The 18,183-nt window shown below is 37.3% G+C and overlaps 1 protein-coding gene across 1 annotated transcript in view; it reads left to right on the top strand.

Annotated features, from left to right (window-relative positions):
• Positions 1–16,745, top strand: part of CLMP (CXADR like membrane protein) — a 64,756-nt gene extending 48,011 nt beyond the window's left edge. The window contains exons 2-7 of the mRNA XM_072426604.1: positions 1,215–1,369; positions 3,361–3,556; positions 4,733–4,900; positions 5,028–5,144; positions 5,353–5,494; positions 7,110–16,745. Coding sequence (XP_072282705.1) covers positions 1,215–1,369; positions 3,361–3,556; positions 4,733–4,900; positions 5,028–5,144; positions 5,353–5,494; positions 7,110–7,299 — 968 coding nt within the window. The 3' untranslated portion in view covers positions 7,300–16,745. The remainder of the gene's footprint in view (positions 1–1,214; positions 1,370–3,360; positions 3,557–4,732; positions 4,901–5,027; positions 5,145–5,352; positions 5,495–7,109) is intronic.
• The last annotated feature ends 1,438 nt before the right edge of the window (positions 16,746–18,183 follow it).

Raw genomic sequence — 18,183 nt, 5'->3', positions numbered from 1 at the left:
ATGGACCAAAATCCCTGGGGAATGTTTTCAGCACCTAGTTGAATCTATGCCAAGAATTATGCCAGTTCTGAAGGCAAAAGGGGGTCCAAACTGGTACAAACAAGGTGTACCTAATAAAGTGGCTAGAGAGGTACACTTGTATGGTTATAATTGCTGGCTATATATAAAATGTGCAGGCTCTAGTTGTTATCGTGATAATGGCAACATAACCTAAATTAATTCACTCAAAGTTCACATTTTGCAGACCCAATATGTAGAAAATCTGTAAAAAAAAAAAAAGAAAGTCTGAGACCTGAAACAACTAATGGCATAATTCTTTATTAAAACGTTCTTGTCTTTCTCAGGTCTATCAGTATCATACCAATTGATACATAATGCGGTTTCAAAACAGAAAACCAATGCTTATAAAGGTTTTAAATTATATTCACGGGCAGCATGGCTAGGTCCCAGGTTCGTATCCCATCAAGGACTCTATCTGCATGGAGTTTGCAGGTTCTCCCCGTGTTTGCCCGGGTTTCCTCCAGTATTCCGGTTTCCTCCAACATTCCAAAAACATGCAGTTAATTGGCTTCCCCTAAAATTGACCTTAAACTGTATTAATGACATATGACTATGGTAGGGATATTAGCTTGTGAGCCCCTTTTGAGGGACAACTAGGGACTTTGTAAAGCGCTGCATAATATTTTGGCGCTACATAAATCCTGTGTAATAATAATATATAGGTGTACAAAAACAAGAAGCAATTTAGGCTGCACGCTTGTTCCAAAATAATCTTGGTAGACTGGTGGTATTTTCTGAGAACTTTGAAATGATCTGACCTTATTTTACAAGTATTCCGAGGCATTTATTAGCAGTATACAAGCTCATATACAAAGATCTGCTAATCCCTAGCATTTCAACAATCTCCCTCATAGAAAACACAAGCATTTGAGGAATTCAGTGAGATATGACAGGGGCCAAGCAAGATATCCAGATCTGTAGCGCACTCTTGTGGACAAAACTCTAATTGCTTGATTAAATTTATAACAACCCATGTAAAGGAATTTCCTACTATCATGATCATGTATTTATAACAATATTACGAAGCAATTTAAAGTCCATAGTCATGTCACTAACTGTTCGTCTAAGAAGCTCACAATCTAATGAACCGTTTATGAAGCATGTGCGTTAATACAATGACCCTAAACATTTCTTTTACTTTTTATCATTCACAGGTCTCTGCTGTTTCTTTGGAGCAATAGCGCAGACAGAGATTGAAAGTGTATCTGAGGAAAACATAACCCTGCCGTGTCAGCACAGATTGGGATTGGCAGGAAACAACTTGGACATTGAGTGGCTATTAAATGCTTCTGATCACGGCCAAAAAGTGGTAATGTTCATATTACTTTAATATTCATTAAATCCTACACATGTAGAACCTAAAATTAAATGCAAAGGTAGTTTCCAGCATTTTACATATGTTTATATTTGAACAAGTCTGAATGTACGCATTGGGCCTGATTTATTAAAGCTCTCCAAGACTGCACAGGGTTTACCCTTTTTAAAAAAATCTGTCTTGATCACTTTCGCAAGACAGAATGGGTGCACCTGAGATACATACGTCATGCATCCTGGGAGGCTTCTGGCTGTTCCTTGTGAGCATGCCTGATCTTCAGCATGCGCAGAAGGAGCTATTTCTTCAATGAGTAAAACACATGTGCAGTGAGATCGGCACTCTTGTGCCTGTGCATCACAAGATCAGGGGACGTAAGAAGGAGGAAGAAGGGGAAAGAAGATGGTGGAGCTCAGCGCAAAAGAGGATTCTAGGACGACGAGGAACCGGATCCACAAAACCTCCAAAGGGATCAACGGATCTGCGAAGGAGAGTTTATTTCAGTTTATTTCCTCTTTGATGACAATATAAGCACCACCCACCATCAAGATTGTAAGCTCTTCAGGGCAGGGTCCTCTCCTCCTCCTGTGTCACTGTCTGTATTTGTCTCTCACTTGCAACCCCTATTTATTGTACAGCGCTTCGTAATATGTTAGCATTTTTTTAAATACCGTTTAATAATACCAATAATATTATTCATAATATTGGTAAACATTGTTTTTATAAAAGGTCCAAAAAAACATTCTTTCCTAAGCTTCACTGATTTCTGCATTCTCCAAAAACCCACCACAAATCAAGAACAATAAAATCAGCTGGACTATGCACAATAAATAAATATATATATGTATGTATGTATTACAATGTAAAAATAACATGGTAAGATTGTTTATATGTGAGGTATAAATCTTTTCTAGTTTACCTATTTTAATCATAGATTTTGTTAAAAAAAAAAAATCGCTGAATGTCAATGTAATTGCTGTTTTAACAAAAGCTGCATAACAGACATATAATTTGTGAGTGAGGGAGGAAAGCTTGGAAAATAAAAGCAAGTAAAAAAAAATAGTTCTGATGCTTTTGTGTTGACAAACGTACATTAGGTTCAATTATTGTATTGAAAACAAGACTTTCAATGAAAGTATTGTAGAAGATAAGCAGGCACCCTCCATTGACATATACTTTCAGAAAGCTGGCATTGCACAGGGCTAGGCCTACCCTCAACTGCCCAGGAAACAGAAAAGGGGGGTGCTGGTTTACTCTGTCCCACAAATGACCCCCCTCGTATTGTATGCTGCTTCCTCACCTCCTAGATTGTAAGCTCTTTGGGACAGGGTCCTCCTCCTCCTGTGTCTATCTGTCATTTGCAACCCCTATTTTATGTACAGCGCTGCATAATATGTTGGTGCTATATAAATACTGTAATATTATTAAGGACAGGCTCTGTACCGGGTGCTAAATCTGTTTGTTCTCTATATATGGTCCATTGGACTTGTTAATCCGGCCCGTCAGATATTTGTACAAAATTGTCCACTGGCAAACAAGAGTTACCAACAACACTGTTCACACTGAATATGAATATAAGTTTTCTTTCACTTTTAGGTAATGGCTTTGACAGATCATTTATATCAGCTCATACAAACATTCTCCATCCATTTATTACTGTCCCAGTAAAATGTAATACTCATTGTGGCCCCTGAGCCAAAAAGTTTGCCCACCACTGGTATATGACATATGGAGATATGGGAATGCTTAACCATTTTTTAATTCTTAATAAACAGTTGTTGTCGTTCTGAAACAGCTCTGCACTATTGTATTGTCACAAAGAATTTAAACAACTTCTATTATATCTGCTTCCTATAGACAGAAACACAACAAAACCCAAATGTATAGAGCAAGAGATCTTGAGACTTTGCACACTTGGGCTATAAACATCCTAAGTGTTTGCAGAAACGCAGAGGAGAGAATAAACGTTTTGTTTTCTTACTTCACAGATCCTCAGTTACAGTGGAGGACAAGTCTATGAAAATGAAGAACTGAAGGGTCGTTACAGATTTATTTCCAACTTCTTAGCTGGAGATGCTGCTATATTTATCAGATCTCTAGAGCTAAGCGATGCCGGTCTGTACACCTGCAAAGTGAAAAACGCCGGCCAATATGAATGGAGATATATCAGACTGAAGGTTCTAGGTAAGTATGTGTTAAAGGAAATTGCCAGCTCAGAGGTTGTCATTAGGATTGAGCACAGTGCTAGAAAATTTCATCTCAATGATAAAATCAAAATAATTAAAAAAAAAAAATTTTTAAAAAAATGAGAAATCCATTTGTAATGATCTACTTAATGGTGCCTGGCGGGGACTGTGGAGGCTCTGATTCATTTATCAGCTAGTATTAAAGAAATGCAAAATATTTGTTTGCTTTATCTCACTCATTATGGGTTTATTTATGTGATAGTTATCAAATCAATTTATTATGATAATATTAGATAACAATAGTTATGATAGTTATCAAATCAAACTATTTGATGCCATTAAATATAACAGTTAAAGAAAATACACAGTTAAGGTCATACTTACCTGAAACAACAACTGAGAAATAAAAAAAAACAATCAGATGAGAATCGCTATTGGCGGAGCGGGGTGACGGGGTGTAATGGTGGAAACAATACTGAAGCGTACGGCTTGGCAACGGTTGCCTCATACAACGTAGGACTACACTGACGTCACGCTGCGCCTCCCTTGTTTTTCTATCTTTAGTACAGTTCATGAATTTAGTGCAATATAAAGGTGAAAATTGTCACACAGAATATAGGAATTAGAATATTTGGCTTTGTTTTAATTCAATTAAAACATGGCATTTAATTGTAAATAATGTCCAAATTTTTCTGTGGACCACTAAACTTTTCTCATGGACCACTGGTTAGCAACCGCTGCTCTAGACCCATGCTAGAAAACACATTGAATGATTTACATAAAAATATAGGGAAACCAGAGCAAGCTAAACAACATCTACAAGGGTTAAACTTTAGCTATGACCACAATATAGGATCTTAGCAACCAGGGATTAGATTGGCTACAAAATACATCCATATAGTAGAAGCATTGGAGGAATCATTTTAAGTAATTTGTAGTTTAGCTATTGTCTTTGGAAGGAATTAGCAATATGCAGTGGCTGGCACAGCAGCTTGGTTTCGGTGTGGATGTTGTACAATGATTTTTCTATGAGTCAATCTACATTTACTGTCCCTGCTAGTCATAGTAAACAGCTTTACAAACATTCACTCCTTCCAGTAGACAAGACTGTGGATAACAGAATAATGGTAGATGATATATCTCAGACGTCTACACATTTCTATTTCTTTTACAGTGAAGCCTTCAGAGCCTGACTGCTGGATTGAAGGGGAACAGATAGTAGGAAGAAATATCACTTTGCATTGCAGTTCATCAGCTGGGAGCCCACCTATGTTATATCGTTGGGAACGGATAAAGCAAACGGGTGATATTGCAGTGGCCTTACCGAGCACTCACCGTTTTGGTGAGACATGTTACTGAATTTATTTCTATCACTATTAATGCAAAAAGCGTATGGCTGCATCTCTGCAAAGCTGTGGCTTTTTAGAAGACATTCCCACCTTACACCTTGTTTCTGTATTTTCTTTCAGACACCCCCCAGAGATTAGTGCTGCAAAATCTGAGTGCAGATCACAACGGCTCCTACCGTTGTATTGTACGTAATGATGTTGGAAGAAGGATATGCAATATAAATTTGACAGTACAATGTAAGTCACATTAATAAATTTTTTTCAAATATCAGTCACACAAAGAGTTATTTTTACTATTTAACTGCAATCAGTACGACAAAATACAACCTGCCCGCTATAAACGCTTCTATTTGGTGACTTATACGATTACAATTCAAATGAGTTTAAACCAATCAATTTAATCAAGATTTATGCATGCTGCTTTTTTTTCTAATTTGCTTTACAGTTCCTACTAATGTGGCTTTCCTGGCTGGAACCGTTTGTGGAACCGTGGGTGGTGTACTTGTATTGTTTTTTATCTGCTGGATGGTTTTACGGAGACGAGAGCTCAAGAAAAGGGAAGAAGATGAATTCTTAAATGAAATAAGGTAAACTAATTAATACTAAGGTACCTTAACAAAATGTTGGTAAACAGGACCTGAACTTATTTTTGTAAAGTTGAGAATGCATTGTACCTTGTCCAAGCCATTTCTTTGCACTAATGAATGTTAGGAAAGTACCCGGGTATTTATATCCATTGGGACACCATTATCTAGTTTCAATCAGTTTGTATTAATAAAGTAAAGGTAGAAACAGTAACAAAGTATTACAACAAGATCAACAGCAATAAAATTGCTGTACAATGGGCATACTGTAAGTGAAATTTACAAATAGTCCGGTCTCGTGTTAGTACAAAACAGAAGAGAAATTGGGAACAGAAAATCAAGGCATATATGGAAATATGAATGCTGAAACAGACTTATTAGAATGTGAGTAATACATATCTAGGTTCAGTTGGGAAATTACAGCAGAATTACTTACAACCCCATTTTGCCCATTAAAGACTTATCGTTACCTAAAGCCTTAGCAAAAGGGAAAAACACTGCAGATGTACCTTAAAAAATAGAAAAAATGGAAAAGAGCAAGATAGAAAAAAACAGGGAGGAGGGGGAAGGAGGTTGGAAGGTAAATAATCCCCAGCTAGGCTGGAGGTTGGAAAAGTCCAAGACACACAAGGACATAAGTGTTACAAGAGGAGCAAAGTGTGATCAAGGCCATCCAACCTATCACTATCAACCCAGGGAGACAACACTAACTGAAATCCAGGGAGTCATTTAGGATTGTCATAATTTTTTTTGTCAGCAAAGACCTGAGCCATTTTATGCATGGTGGCTCAGTGGTTAGCACTTGGTTTGTATGAAAGACATATGACTATGCTAGGGATATTGTGAGACCCTTTGAGAAACAGATAGTGACATGCCAACGCTATATAAATACTGTATAATAATAATATTTATTATTATCTGGGTTATTGTAGGGGTGGCAGACCACCAGGCCTTCCCCAAAGCTCAAACCTTAGCAGAAGTAAATAGGTACGTCAACAAATGGAACTGTGTACTGGTACAAAAGGAAGGTCTAATGTTAAGGAGGGCAGGGCATTTCGGGAAAGATAAGCCTAACATTGTATAGGCCAATTAGTAAACATTTATCTCTTATCTGCTAATCATGGGGCACCCACCAAAGAAAAACTTGGGGACTGACCATACCTGAAGTGGATTTCTTAAAAAAAGTGAGACAGGCATACAGAGCCAATAACCCACTGAAGTACCTAATCAAATCCCAGACTTTAGAGTAGTGATTTTCAATTCCAGGACTAGATTGAGAGGGATCCATAAAAGTGTTGCAGTGGAGATAGGATCTATTTCAGTTGCCTCCAGCAAGACACATAGTGGGAACTCGGGTCGGGCATGCACAGAAGGAGCAGCCAGGAGCCTCCCAAGATGCATGACGTAGGTATCCTGGGAAGCTTTGCGCACCCATTCTGTCAAGGGTGTTGCATTTAAAAAAAAAAAGAAGAATATTTTTACTTTATATAAAAGGGTTGTTAATTCTTTTATGAAAAGTTAAAACTTAGGTTCACTTTAAGCACATTCCTACATTTTTCCTATAGCAATGAAAATCTTCACCCATTAAGTTCAAATATTTTGTGTGCTAATATTTCAGGGAGGATGCTGAAGCTCCTAAAGCTCGGCTGATGAAACCTGGATCAAGCTCCTCAGGCTCCAGAAGCTCACGCTCAGGTTCTTCATCCACTCGCTCCACAACCAACAGTGCCTCTCGTAGTCAACGAACTCTCTCAACACAAGAAACTCCTCGCGGAGAGTTAAGACATCACTGCCTGGAGCAGATATAATGAGAAAGGCTCAGCGGAGATAACATGGGACATGGAGTCTTACAAAGAATGTATGAGTTTGATGGCGCAGGAATAGGAACAGTGGGCCATCTGTAAAGACTACAAGGATTTCTGGGTTACATATACATCTTTTAAACCACATCTTTTTTTTTTTATTTGATTTACTACATCACCAGTAGAGAATTTGCACCTTTTCTTTCTGAAAAAAAAAAACAATATGAAGATACAAAACATTCAAAGGAAACAGGCCTGAGGAAGAGCAGAACAATTTATTCTTGTTAAACAGGTACCAAAAATACATCAAACCCCTAAACTCTGTGAGGGAATGTGAACAAAAGCGGTACAACTTATCATGATTTGTGTTGTAAAAAACACAAGGAAGGTAAAGTAACTTAACTTCAATGAACTATGTAGCAATGTGAATTGTTTTTTATAAGGGAAACTTCTTAATACTACAGAGGTACAAAAAAATGTTTGATGATCAGCATTTGTTCTATGAAAAGGTTTTTATTTCATACAGTTTTGACTTTGTGAATTTTAGAGTCTTGTGAAGCCCAAACTTTCTAGGAGCAAACTAGTCTGCACGGGAGTTAAGAAACTTGATCGGAGAAAGGGAATTGGCTACCATTTTATTCTTGTCTAGTGTGTCACCGATGTTAATAATTCTGTATAAAAGTTCATTTTGTATAGTGCCACAAAATAAGGTAACACATTTTATACTGGCCATACTGTCATTAAAATTACTAGATGTGTCAGTAAGGGAAAGTCTTTAGCTGAGATCACTCCCATTGAGACATCACCAATACGTTTAAGCTCAGTTTAAAATCAGCAGAACTTGTAATCAGGTCTCTTATAATGACCAGCCTTAAAAGAAAACAAAAACAACATGCTAAGCCAAGGTGTTAATCATGAAAAAAACCTCAGACAACATTTACTAATACTGCAATAATAAAAAAGGTGAACTATTTTGTATAGTAAGGGCTCATGTCAGATAAAAGGGTAATTACCACCAAGTATTTTCTATATGGAAACACTTTCAGTAATTTATTCAACTGCTCTTGGAGGAATTATAACAACCAAGACAGGTGATCATGGATATGTTTACATATGAAGTGTATTTCTGGCTCTTACAGATATAAGCAGCCCGCATATAAGCCATAGCTTGTAAAGAAGAGAAATCTATAAAACCTATGCCAATTGCTACATCCAAGGAGCAGTTCTATGTCTTAACTTTTCTATCTGGAAACCGGTGTGATTTCCTTTTTTATGGAGTCATTTATAAAGCCTTTATATTCGTAATGTTTATGGATGATAAATATCAAGGTTCTGCTCTATTACATCTGTCTTGGTATTGTGATTTGATGTAGTATAAATGATGTACAGAGATAGATGCATTGCAAAAAATGTCAGCTTGGGTCAGATTGCTTTCTGCAGGTTATGGAAAATTGTAACCGCTTTTTATAAATATTACTGATTTGATCTAACAAATTCTCCTACATGTATATCAGCCTGGTCCACATTTTCCTATGACACCAGCATTTGTATTCTTCTAAAATTACCTAAGCAAAATTATATCCAAAAATAACAAAACAAATGTTTCAAAAAGAGATCAAAATAACAAAACCAGCTTTTTGCTGCAATATTCAGGTTCAGCCCAGAGATTTCCCCCATAGTACTTTTTGATAGATGTTCTTGACTGATGGCCAGCATATTTTAAGCTATAAATTGAGCTCAGGACATTCGGGACTTGCGCCTATCCTGCAACTGGACATTTACATGGTAGGGGCAGGCACAATGGGCCAGATTTATTAAAGCTCTCCAAGGGTGGAGACAATACACTTTCAGCAATGAAGCTGGGTGATCCAGAAAACCTGGAATACATTTTTTCAAAGTCATTTGCTATTTGCTAGCAAATATTTTGAATCTTGGACCAGATCCATTCAAAGTTTGCTGGATCACCCAGCTTCTCTGATTAAAATGTATCCTCTCCATCCTGGGAGAGCCTTAATAAATTAGGCTCAAAGATGGAGAAGCAGCACAAGGATGAGCTCATTTCTTTGCCATTTTGCTTTTTCTTCCTATCAGCATGCTTCATGTCAGCACAAGAACAGGTTGACTTCTTGTACAGCTTCTTCCCTTCATACTTTAATATTACAGGGACTAAAAGAGGATAATAGCAGGTCAGATTCAGGTACTTTTATTTCTTGTGTTTAAAAGACACAATTATTGTATGCATTTATGAATAAAGAGCGGCATTACCTTGCATCTTTATATCTGCCTAGAATTCAGCTTTAAAATAGAGGAGAACCCCAGTGGTTCTAGTGGTAGCTAAGATGTGTCAAGTGTTCTCTGAAAAGTTATAATGGTTGTGTTTACATCAGTGGTAGCCCCATGATGATATAATAATCTCGGAATGGCATTTATGTGTAAAAAGGGAATTTGTACACATAGCCCAGCTGTGTATCCTTCCTTCCATATTTTTCAGTAAAAAGGAAGCCCGGTAATAACTGATATTTAACTTGTTGCTGCATGCTGGCTGGCTGAATCACCTAACAACTTATTACTATTATATCTCAGGGACTCCAGCAAGAGATCACATCACTAGAGCTTCCAAATCTTAAAGATTACCAATCACCACTGGTCTAAGCAAACATCTAAATGTTTAGTCTGAGAGGGTTGTTATAGGATATTAGTATTTGCTTTTTGCTTTACTCACTCAGCTTTTGTGAGGGGGTCTGAGGTCACCTTAGGCCTAGTAGATGAATTCCTATCAGCTGTTGCTTTATCTCACACTGTCCCTGCTGCAGTGTATGAGGTCAGTTGGTTGCCATGACATCATGTGACCTCTGACTCCTTTATACAAGCTGAAGGGTTGGAGTATGAAAACCACATTATGGGGCACAAACAACATTTTCATAAATAGGTCTGTACAATCATGTTTTTACACTGACCCAATTGTTTGCATCTTTATTGATGAACGAATTGGCTGGTGCATGATAAATCTAGTTTTCTTCAAGGGGAATTACAGAGAATTTATAGTAAATGCGGATTTCCGGTTGAAAGATTTTCAGAATTTCGACGTTGTTGTTTTTTTATGTATTGTGAATAATGTGTTTTATTCACAGATCTGTAAATCTTTTCTCTAGTGGTCATTTGTAAATCAGGGAATGTTTAAAGCCCAACTCCAGGCTGAATTTTTATTTCTCAAAAATTACTCCTATTCCGGGTCTTAAAATAAAAATTCAGACACCAATACCTACTTGCTCTCTCTACAGTACCTCTTCTTCACCACAAGATGTCCTCGGTCTACCAGGTTAATTGACACCAAACTAAACTTGAAATTGAACAAGGCAATGTATAATAGCAATCAAATGGATAAGTAAATAAAAACAATGTTTGGAAGCAAAGTAGTGGAGGGAATAACTGTTTCACACATGCTTGCACACAACATTACAGCTTTTTCCTTTTTTTTAATATGACACTTAAAGTTAGAAGAGTTATAGATGTTAGTCTATAGTTAGCAACATCCCTGTATATGGAACAGTGAAAACCCTGTGTCTATATAAAGAGTTAAGGAGTGGTAGGTGATTAGCAATTGAAGAATCCCACTGTTACCAGGAAACTAAAAATCTTCAGAGGTCCTGGCTAAATGAATAAGATAACAGCTATAGCACAAGTTCTTAAATTCCCAAAGGTATCAAAATTCCATCAAGTTTTTGGCTTGTTCAGTTATGGGTGTAGTTGAATTTTAACTCAACTTAGAAGACTGATGGCATTCAGTGAACAGAGTCACCATGACAGTCTTCATCCTGGTACAGAATCCCGCAATTATGTCATTAGTAAAGACCACCCAGCCTGGGGAGGAGGCAAACAGGGAGAGAATCCTGCAGTGACCTGCCTAAACACTTTGGAAAAGGTATTTCTTTAAAAATCATAGCATGGGCGGCAGTGTGGAACACAAAGTTGGACTTTAAGAATGTTTAATGAATGCTGAGATAAGCACAGTAGGGCCCCCTTCAGACCTAAAAAAAAACCCCACATAGTCACTCCTGGGTGCCCCTATCTGTCAACTAGGGCGTTTGGCAACCGTTTTGTTGTACCATTGCCCATTGTTACAGTATGATTCTTCCTCCAGAGGTGAAAAAGCAACTGCATGACCAGAGGCAACACTTCACTTCGTCCTGCAACCTCAAATAATGGAAACACAAACTGACAAAGTGGTTCCCAAATCTCCAATTCAGATGTATAGAAGCAATAGGGAGTACTCAAGCTTACAGACCCCCCCTTCCACCCAAAAGCACCCAGGCAATGGTAATATCTCTTTCCTAACAGGAAAGCAGACCTTGTATTGATATTTGACCCGGTATGTTTTAAAATTAGGCACATTAGGGAAACAGACTTCTACATACAAATGCAAATCATAGGCATAAGGGATAGCCGTTCAAGTTAAACTATAATATGTTTACTAGAAAATTAAATTAAACATAATCTATTTAAACATAAATACTGTGCAGGTTACTGCTGTGAATCCTGTTTTTTGGCGTACGATGCATCTATTGAGAGCATCATTCATTTTCTAGCTAAGTGACTGTTACAGAACATGCAACAATAACCCGAAAATAGCTGTTCAGGCAAATCCTGCCGAATGCACTCCAAAGTCTGACTTCCTGAGGAAAATGAATAATCAAAAATAAAGAGTCAGGATGTTTATGTTCCTCACAGTTCTATGCCAATATTCACTTACATAGACACATTTTTGTGAGTGTGATGGCAAAAAGGCAGAAGTGGATGTGTCTGGAATTCTTCTTCATCTGATTGTGTTCTATCACATTACCTTCTAGTACATCTTCAAATTCTAAATCATCCCCCACCCCCTAGAGCAGGGGTGTCAAACTCTGGCCCAGGGACCAAATCTGGCCCCCAACATCCTTTTCTTTGGCCCCCAAAGGAATCCTAAATATGAACTGCAGCCGGCCTGCCACTGCATTAAAATAGTGCCGCTACTACAATTCCCGGCATCACTCGCTTCTATAGACCAGTAGGCTCTCTGCCTATGCGTGGCCCCGCATTGGACTGTTTTATAGACGCAAATAATGCCGGGAATTTTAGTAGCGGCGCTATTTCAATGAAGAGGGAGTTCCAGCGGCGGGCCACTCATAAGATTTAGCTCTGCATTGTAACAATTCAAAATATGCAGAAAAAAAGGGACATATATAAAATCAAGTAACAAAAAACTTTTTATTTTGAAAATATTAAAACACCAATAAAGGATTATGCCATTTGATATACAATGGTCCTATATATGAGCAACATTATTGTTCAGATTGTGTCGTCTTGGATGTTCAGACAAATGGAATAATCTTTTATTGGTGTTTTAAATTTTCTAAATAAAACATTTTTGTTACTTGAAATTATATATGTGCCAATTAAGTCCCCTTTTCTCTGCCTATTTTGAATTGTTACAATACTATGGGGATATGGCTGGCAATTACTGAAATTTTGAACTAAGCAGGTGATCAACTCATCATATCAATTTCAATAACTTTTAGCTCCACATTGGCCGTGTCTGGCATTTCCAGCACTCCCCCTCAGCTGTACTTTTCCTTGCTACTCCAAGGCATGGACTTGAATGGTTGGATTTTCATAGAAGATTATTGTTATTATTATTGTTAGCCCATGCAAAAATGTTATCATTGAAATTTAACTCAGAAAGCTACAAATAGAGAAAGAGGCATCAGATTTTTTCTTAAACGAAATAAAAAAAATGTATGCCTCTTTCTCTATTATAATCTTGTTCCAGATTGAATGTGAAGCAAAATATCTCTGGTTTCCATATGAAAAGGATTTATATCTAATGAGAAAGAAACATTTCCTCGATTTTTTAATAATAAAGTTAATAAAGTTTTTAATTTTGACCCTCTGTGTATTTGAGTTTGACACCCCTGCCCTAGAGTGGGCAGGGTCCTCTCCTCCTCCTGTGTCACTGACTGTATCTGTCTGTCATTTACAACCCCTATTTATTGTACAGCGTTGCATAATATGTTGGCGCTATATAAATCCTGTTTGTTAATAATAATAATAATAATAATAATAATAAAGACAGCTGTACTGATCACGCACTTCTTACATACCCCACTATATTTTAGTGGTGGTTTAAAAAATGCGTAGTAACTTTCAGAAGCAAATCACTCAGAAATCGGGGTATCATCCGTGTTTACCCCTCTTCTTTCTATGTACTGTATACTAAAAGCTGATTTTCATGTGGAGTTTTTTAGGAGCTCTCGTCCAAATCCCAGAGATCAGTCCTGACTCAGGTCACAGGACAGAACAAGGTTACTCAACCAAACAGTTGTGAGCTGCCTGTTTACTAAATCAACAGCCGCAATCATGTTGTTAGGGTAAACAATGGACAGCTTCCTATAGCAAGGAAGTTGTCAGGGGTGGTTTCCTAAACAGTCATCTCACAGTTATTTGGAATAGGCAATGGCTGAATCTGAAGATCAAGCAACCCTAGCTTTGAACGTTCTCCCCTGTGAGTTACATAGAGATGCTGTAAATTTCTTCTTCACAATTGGACTATTGTGTCACCAAGGAAGCAGATGTGCCTCCTCTACGATTCCTCATACTGCCCCCTGTCACACCCATTACATCGTCTAAGTAAAACACTTTGCACCCCTGTCCTGCACATATTGCCACTGAAATACCCTCCACACTCCTCTCCTTTGCATCCTGCTATATCTCCAACATCCTCTCTGCTATGTCAGCATTTTCACTCCTCTTCTGCACATGGAAGAACTATATTTTCTGCAATAATGAATACATTGTTAATACTTCTATATAAGATACACCTAAACATTGTTTGCTATATTGTACTTTTCCACTCAATGCTCTCTTATATGTCTCCCTATATCCATACCCAGTTGCTACATTTATCACCCTTGTAGGTTAATTATAAAATTTATGAATAACTGTGCTCCACATTTCGACAGTCAGTATTTCACCAAAAAAGTAAAAATATAGTACACACGTATAATATTAACATCATTATTTCAATTCCTTATAGGAATCAATCCTATGTACAAATAGTCCATTGAATATCCAAATGTGTGACTAGAACTGATGCTTCCAAAGTCTCTAAAAGTTTATTATTGAAGAACTCTTGTACTTCTCCCTAAATACAATCTCAACCACCAAAACAAGGACCCCTTCAAACAAGAGCTTCTAATACTGCTAATTTGATGTTCTAGATGTTACTTATAAAACCATCCAAATGCCTCATAATATTTCTTATCCTGCAAATCCCTGAAAAGGAAGCACAGTGCTTGTATAGCATAAAACCTGTTAAACTCATTGTTAATAAAACCAATATAAAATCTCACATTCCAGATGCCAGTCCTCATCCTCCTGGTATTTTGTATTTGTTTACTTGCAGATTTGCAGGATGATGTCCCTGGTTCTACCCAACACATTTCATCATTATTTAAGAGCCGGATTGTAATATCCCAAATCATTTCAGAATAATTGGGCCTAATGCGCTAGTATGGCAAAAATTATGTTATTTTCTGAAAACATCCCACAAGAATTATAAATATGAGAATAACCAGATATAAATATTAGGCCTGATGGGAGGAGGCTCCTAATGCATATAGATGTTAGCAGACAATCAGAAGTTCTGTAACAAATCTCTTACAGGTATTATAGATACAAAGGAGTGAATAGTAACTTTCACACCCAGACAACGGAAAAATAAAGGCTGATAGTTATCACAAACTTCACTGTTTACGTTTAGGAAACTGCGTTATGGTCACTGTTTTGGAAAACATGTGCTAGAGAGAACAAACATTTCATACTATTTGAAATCAACTTTTTAATACAGAAATATGGAGGCTGTCATCTGCTGATCTCCTCCTGAAAAAATTGACTTGGATTATTGTTTAAATATTTTCTGAATCAGTGACCTGGAACATGTTGAGTAAGAACTCCTGAAATCGTGGATATTTATCCTTTTCATGACCAGATGCTATGGATGCCTAAAGACCTAAACCAAATTCAGCAGTGCCAATATGTTAACTAGAAAATAACTCAAGAACTATTTTACCAACTTAAATATATTTTACACCTATTTCAGGATTTATAAAACATATAAATACATCATAAGCTTAAATTATTTTATTATAGGATGACAAGTAGATATATTAAAATAAACTACTTTACTGTCTTCTTTTAAAAGTAAGTATTTTTTTCTATCTTGGGAGCAGAAAGGCTATAAAGTCCCAGCAGCCAATGACAGAGCAGGATAGAGTCAGGAAGAAATCTGCCTCAAAAATCCCCTTTAGCTGTGTACAGCCTCACAGTGCGTGCTGGGGATGCCGAGAAAATACATCAGGCTGCACAACTAAAGAAAAGCAGGGGCTGCTGCGATTACTTAGTTCTCTTTGCTGCTGCAAATGACATCGCTGGACAAAATAAACAGTGTTTGATACTGTAATGGCACACAGCACAGGATTGCTAGGCCGATAAGCATCCTCTAACAGCAGCAGTGTTGAATTAAAACCTTTGCTGAGAAGAGCAAACTTTTCTGGATGGAGGGCTGTAGGTCTGATATAGTGTAGGGGTACAGGGTCAAAATTCTGCAGAGAGGATCATCTGTTCTTACATAGGGATCTACCATTTGTAGAATTTTGTTAAAATTATGCAGATCACTATTTTTATGCATATAGAATTAATTGGGCAGTGTACTCTCCTCCTGTGTCACTGTCGGTATTTGTCTGTCATTTGCAAGCCTATTTAATGTACAGCACTGCGTAATATGTTGGCGCTATATAAATCCTGCTTGATAATAATAATAATAATTGATATACTTTAAATAGATGCTTCAATTGTTTCATGGTAAGTACCAAAAAGCATTGGAGTGAGGCGGTTACCAGAACAGTCAGAATACTTACAAATTCCACGTGTACCTGGTGATAGTTTCAAAGTTGAAGTAAAAGATAATCAATGTTTAAATAAAAAGGGGAAATATAATGGAAACATTTTATTGTTACACTAAAGTTGGGTGCTGCAAACTCACTTTCACAAAAGGATATTTTTAAAGAAATGGAATACCGGAGTTTCAGTTAATCCAGGCGATAATTGCTGGGATTTTATTGTCCTGTCCTTCGTTATTCTGCAAAGAATCTCACAATTTTTATTCAATGTGTAGTCGGGCTGTTATCATCATGGGTTTCCTGTTGTATTTTTGTACCATTTCAAAATAAAAGTGTTATTTTTATGTTTTTTTCTTGTTTTTATGTTATTGCACTTTAGTTTTATCTACAGAAGATTTTGCTTGGTTGTATGCCTTGTTCTTCTCTCATAGAATAAAAAGGTTATCCAGAGTTTGATGAAATGCCTATAAAGTATAAAATAATTTCTAAGTATAATTTAATAAAAAATAAATAAAATACGATTTTGAGCTTTTTTATTTGTTTCTGTTTAATTGTCCAACGGTTGCACAGGATTTGACGCCTGCACTATGTGAATGGTCTTCCCTGCTGTAAATCCCATTGTAAGCAGTGGATTAAAAACAAAATATTGCAATATTTCTTTATGAATAACTCTAATTAAAATAAAATAATAAGAATAAAGTATAAATGAACGGGAAAAAAGCACTTTTTGCTGAAATGCTGAATTTATCTGGAGCTAATCTCTGCAGTTCTTCTTCTCCACCACTAGATGCTGCCTCATCTTTTGAGGTGAATGACGGCTGGTGTCATTCAACTCACATCCTCTTAGCCCAGGCTGTCATAAACCCGTCCCTGGCACATATTATTACATATCGGGGGGGGTTCACAATACTCCTGGAGCCTGATTTATATCACTGAACCTACCTTAAGAAAATTGAATAAAAAAGAATGTAGATTCACCCACAACAATAAATAGGAGCATGAAGATATGTGGCAGGAGTGAATAAATGAAAAAGCACAGGGTCTGGTCTCGACAATTTTTAAGAATAGACAGGATCAGACAGCACAAATCTCAAAAGTAAGACTGCAGTTAAGAATTTACATGAATAGAAATCATTTACCTGCAAAGTGAATTTGTATTTTAGGTAACAAGTTTATTTTTACCTAAAGCCAAATTAAATCTGTCCTTAAGTGCACTTCAGGTAGCATATTGAATTAGACTGCTTTGTTCCATGCAGTTCTTTTTATTTCTAAATCAAAAACTTATAGTAAGCTTTCAGAACTGCCACAGGTATAGCGAATATTATTAGGAGCCTGTGGGGGAAGAGTTGTGCAGTGAAGGAGCCTTCAGGAGGAAAGGAACACAGTAAAGGTGCTCTTAACTTCCCCCTAAACCAAAATGAGCATTTTCCCTTGAAGTGAGGGTAGCCTTACTGTAAGGATAGTTTTTTTAGGCTTAGGATAGTTAGGCTTGTTCCACATTTTTGCAGAAAGGGACAGGAAATTCTGCAATTCTTACCTGCCTAATCCCTGGCCTAGTTTTCAAACTTTGCTGAGCTGTGCATGTTCAGTGTTGGTTATCAGGATACCTGGTTACATCCAGGCTATGGGATTGAATGGACACCCACAGTTAAGCTGCGTACACACTTCCAATTTTTATCGTTGGAAATGAACGACGAACGAACGACGAACGATCGATTGGGCAAAAATCGTTCATAAAAAAAGTAACCAACGACGCCGACGAACGAGGATAGTCGTTGGAAATGAACGACCGGACCGGCGGATCGGATTGGACGACGATCGTTGACCATCTATCGTGTGTACGGTCGTTCATTGATCGTCCATGGTCTGAGCATGCGCGGTGAACGAACGTTCACTCACTTCCTGTGGTGCACGTCACTTCCTGTATCGTTCAAACGATCGCATCTATCGTGTGTAC

This window comes from Pyxicephalus adspersus, chromosome 11, assembly GCF_032062135.1.
Source record: "Pyxicephalus adspersus chromosome 11, UCB_Pads_2.0, whole genome shotgun sequence".
NCBI classification, from domain to species: Eukaryota; Metazoa; Chordata; class Amphibia; order Anura; family Pyxicephalidae; genus Pyxicephalus; species Pyxicephalus adspersus.
Note: the sequence above shows the minus strand (reverse complement) of the source record. Positions and strands in the feature narration are given on the sequence as shown.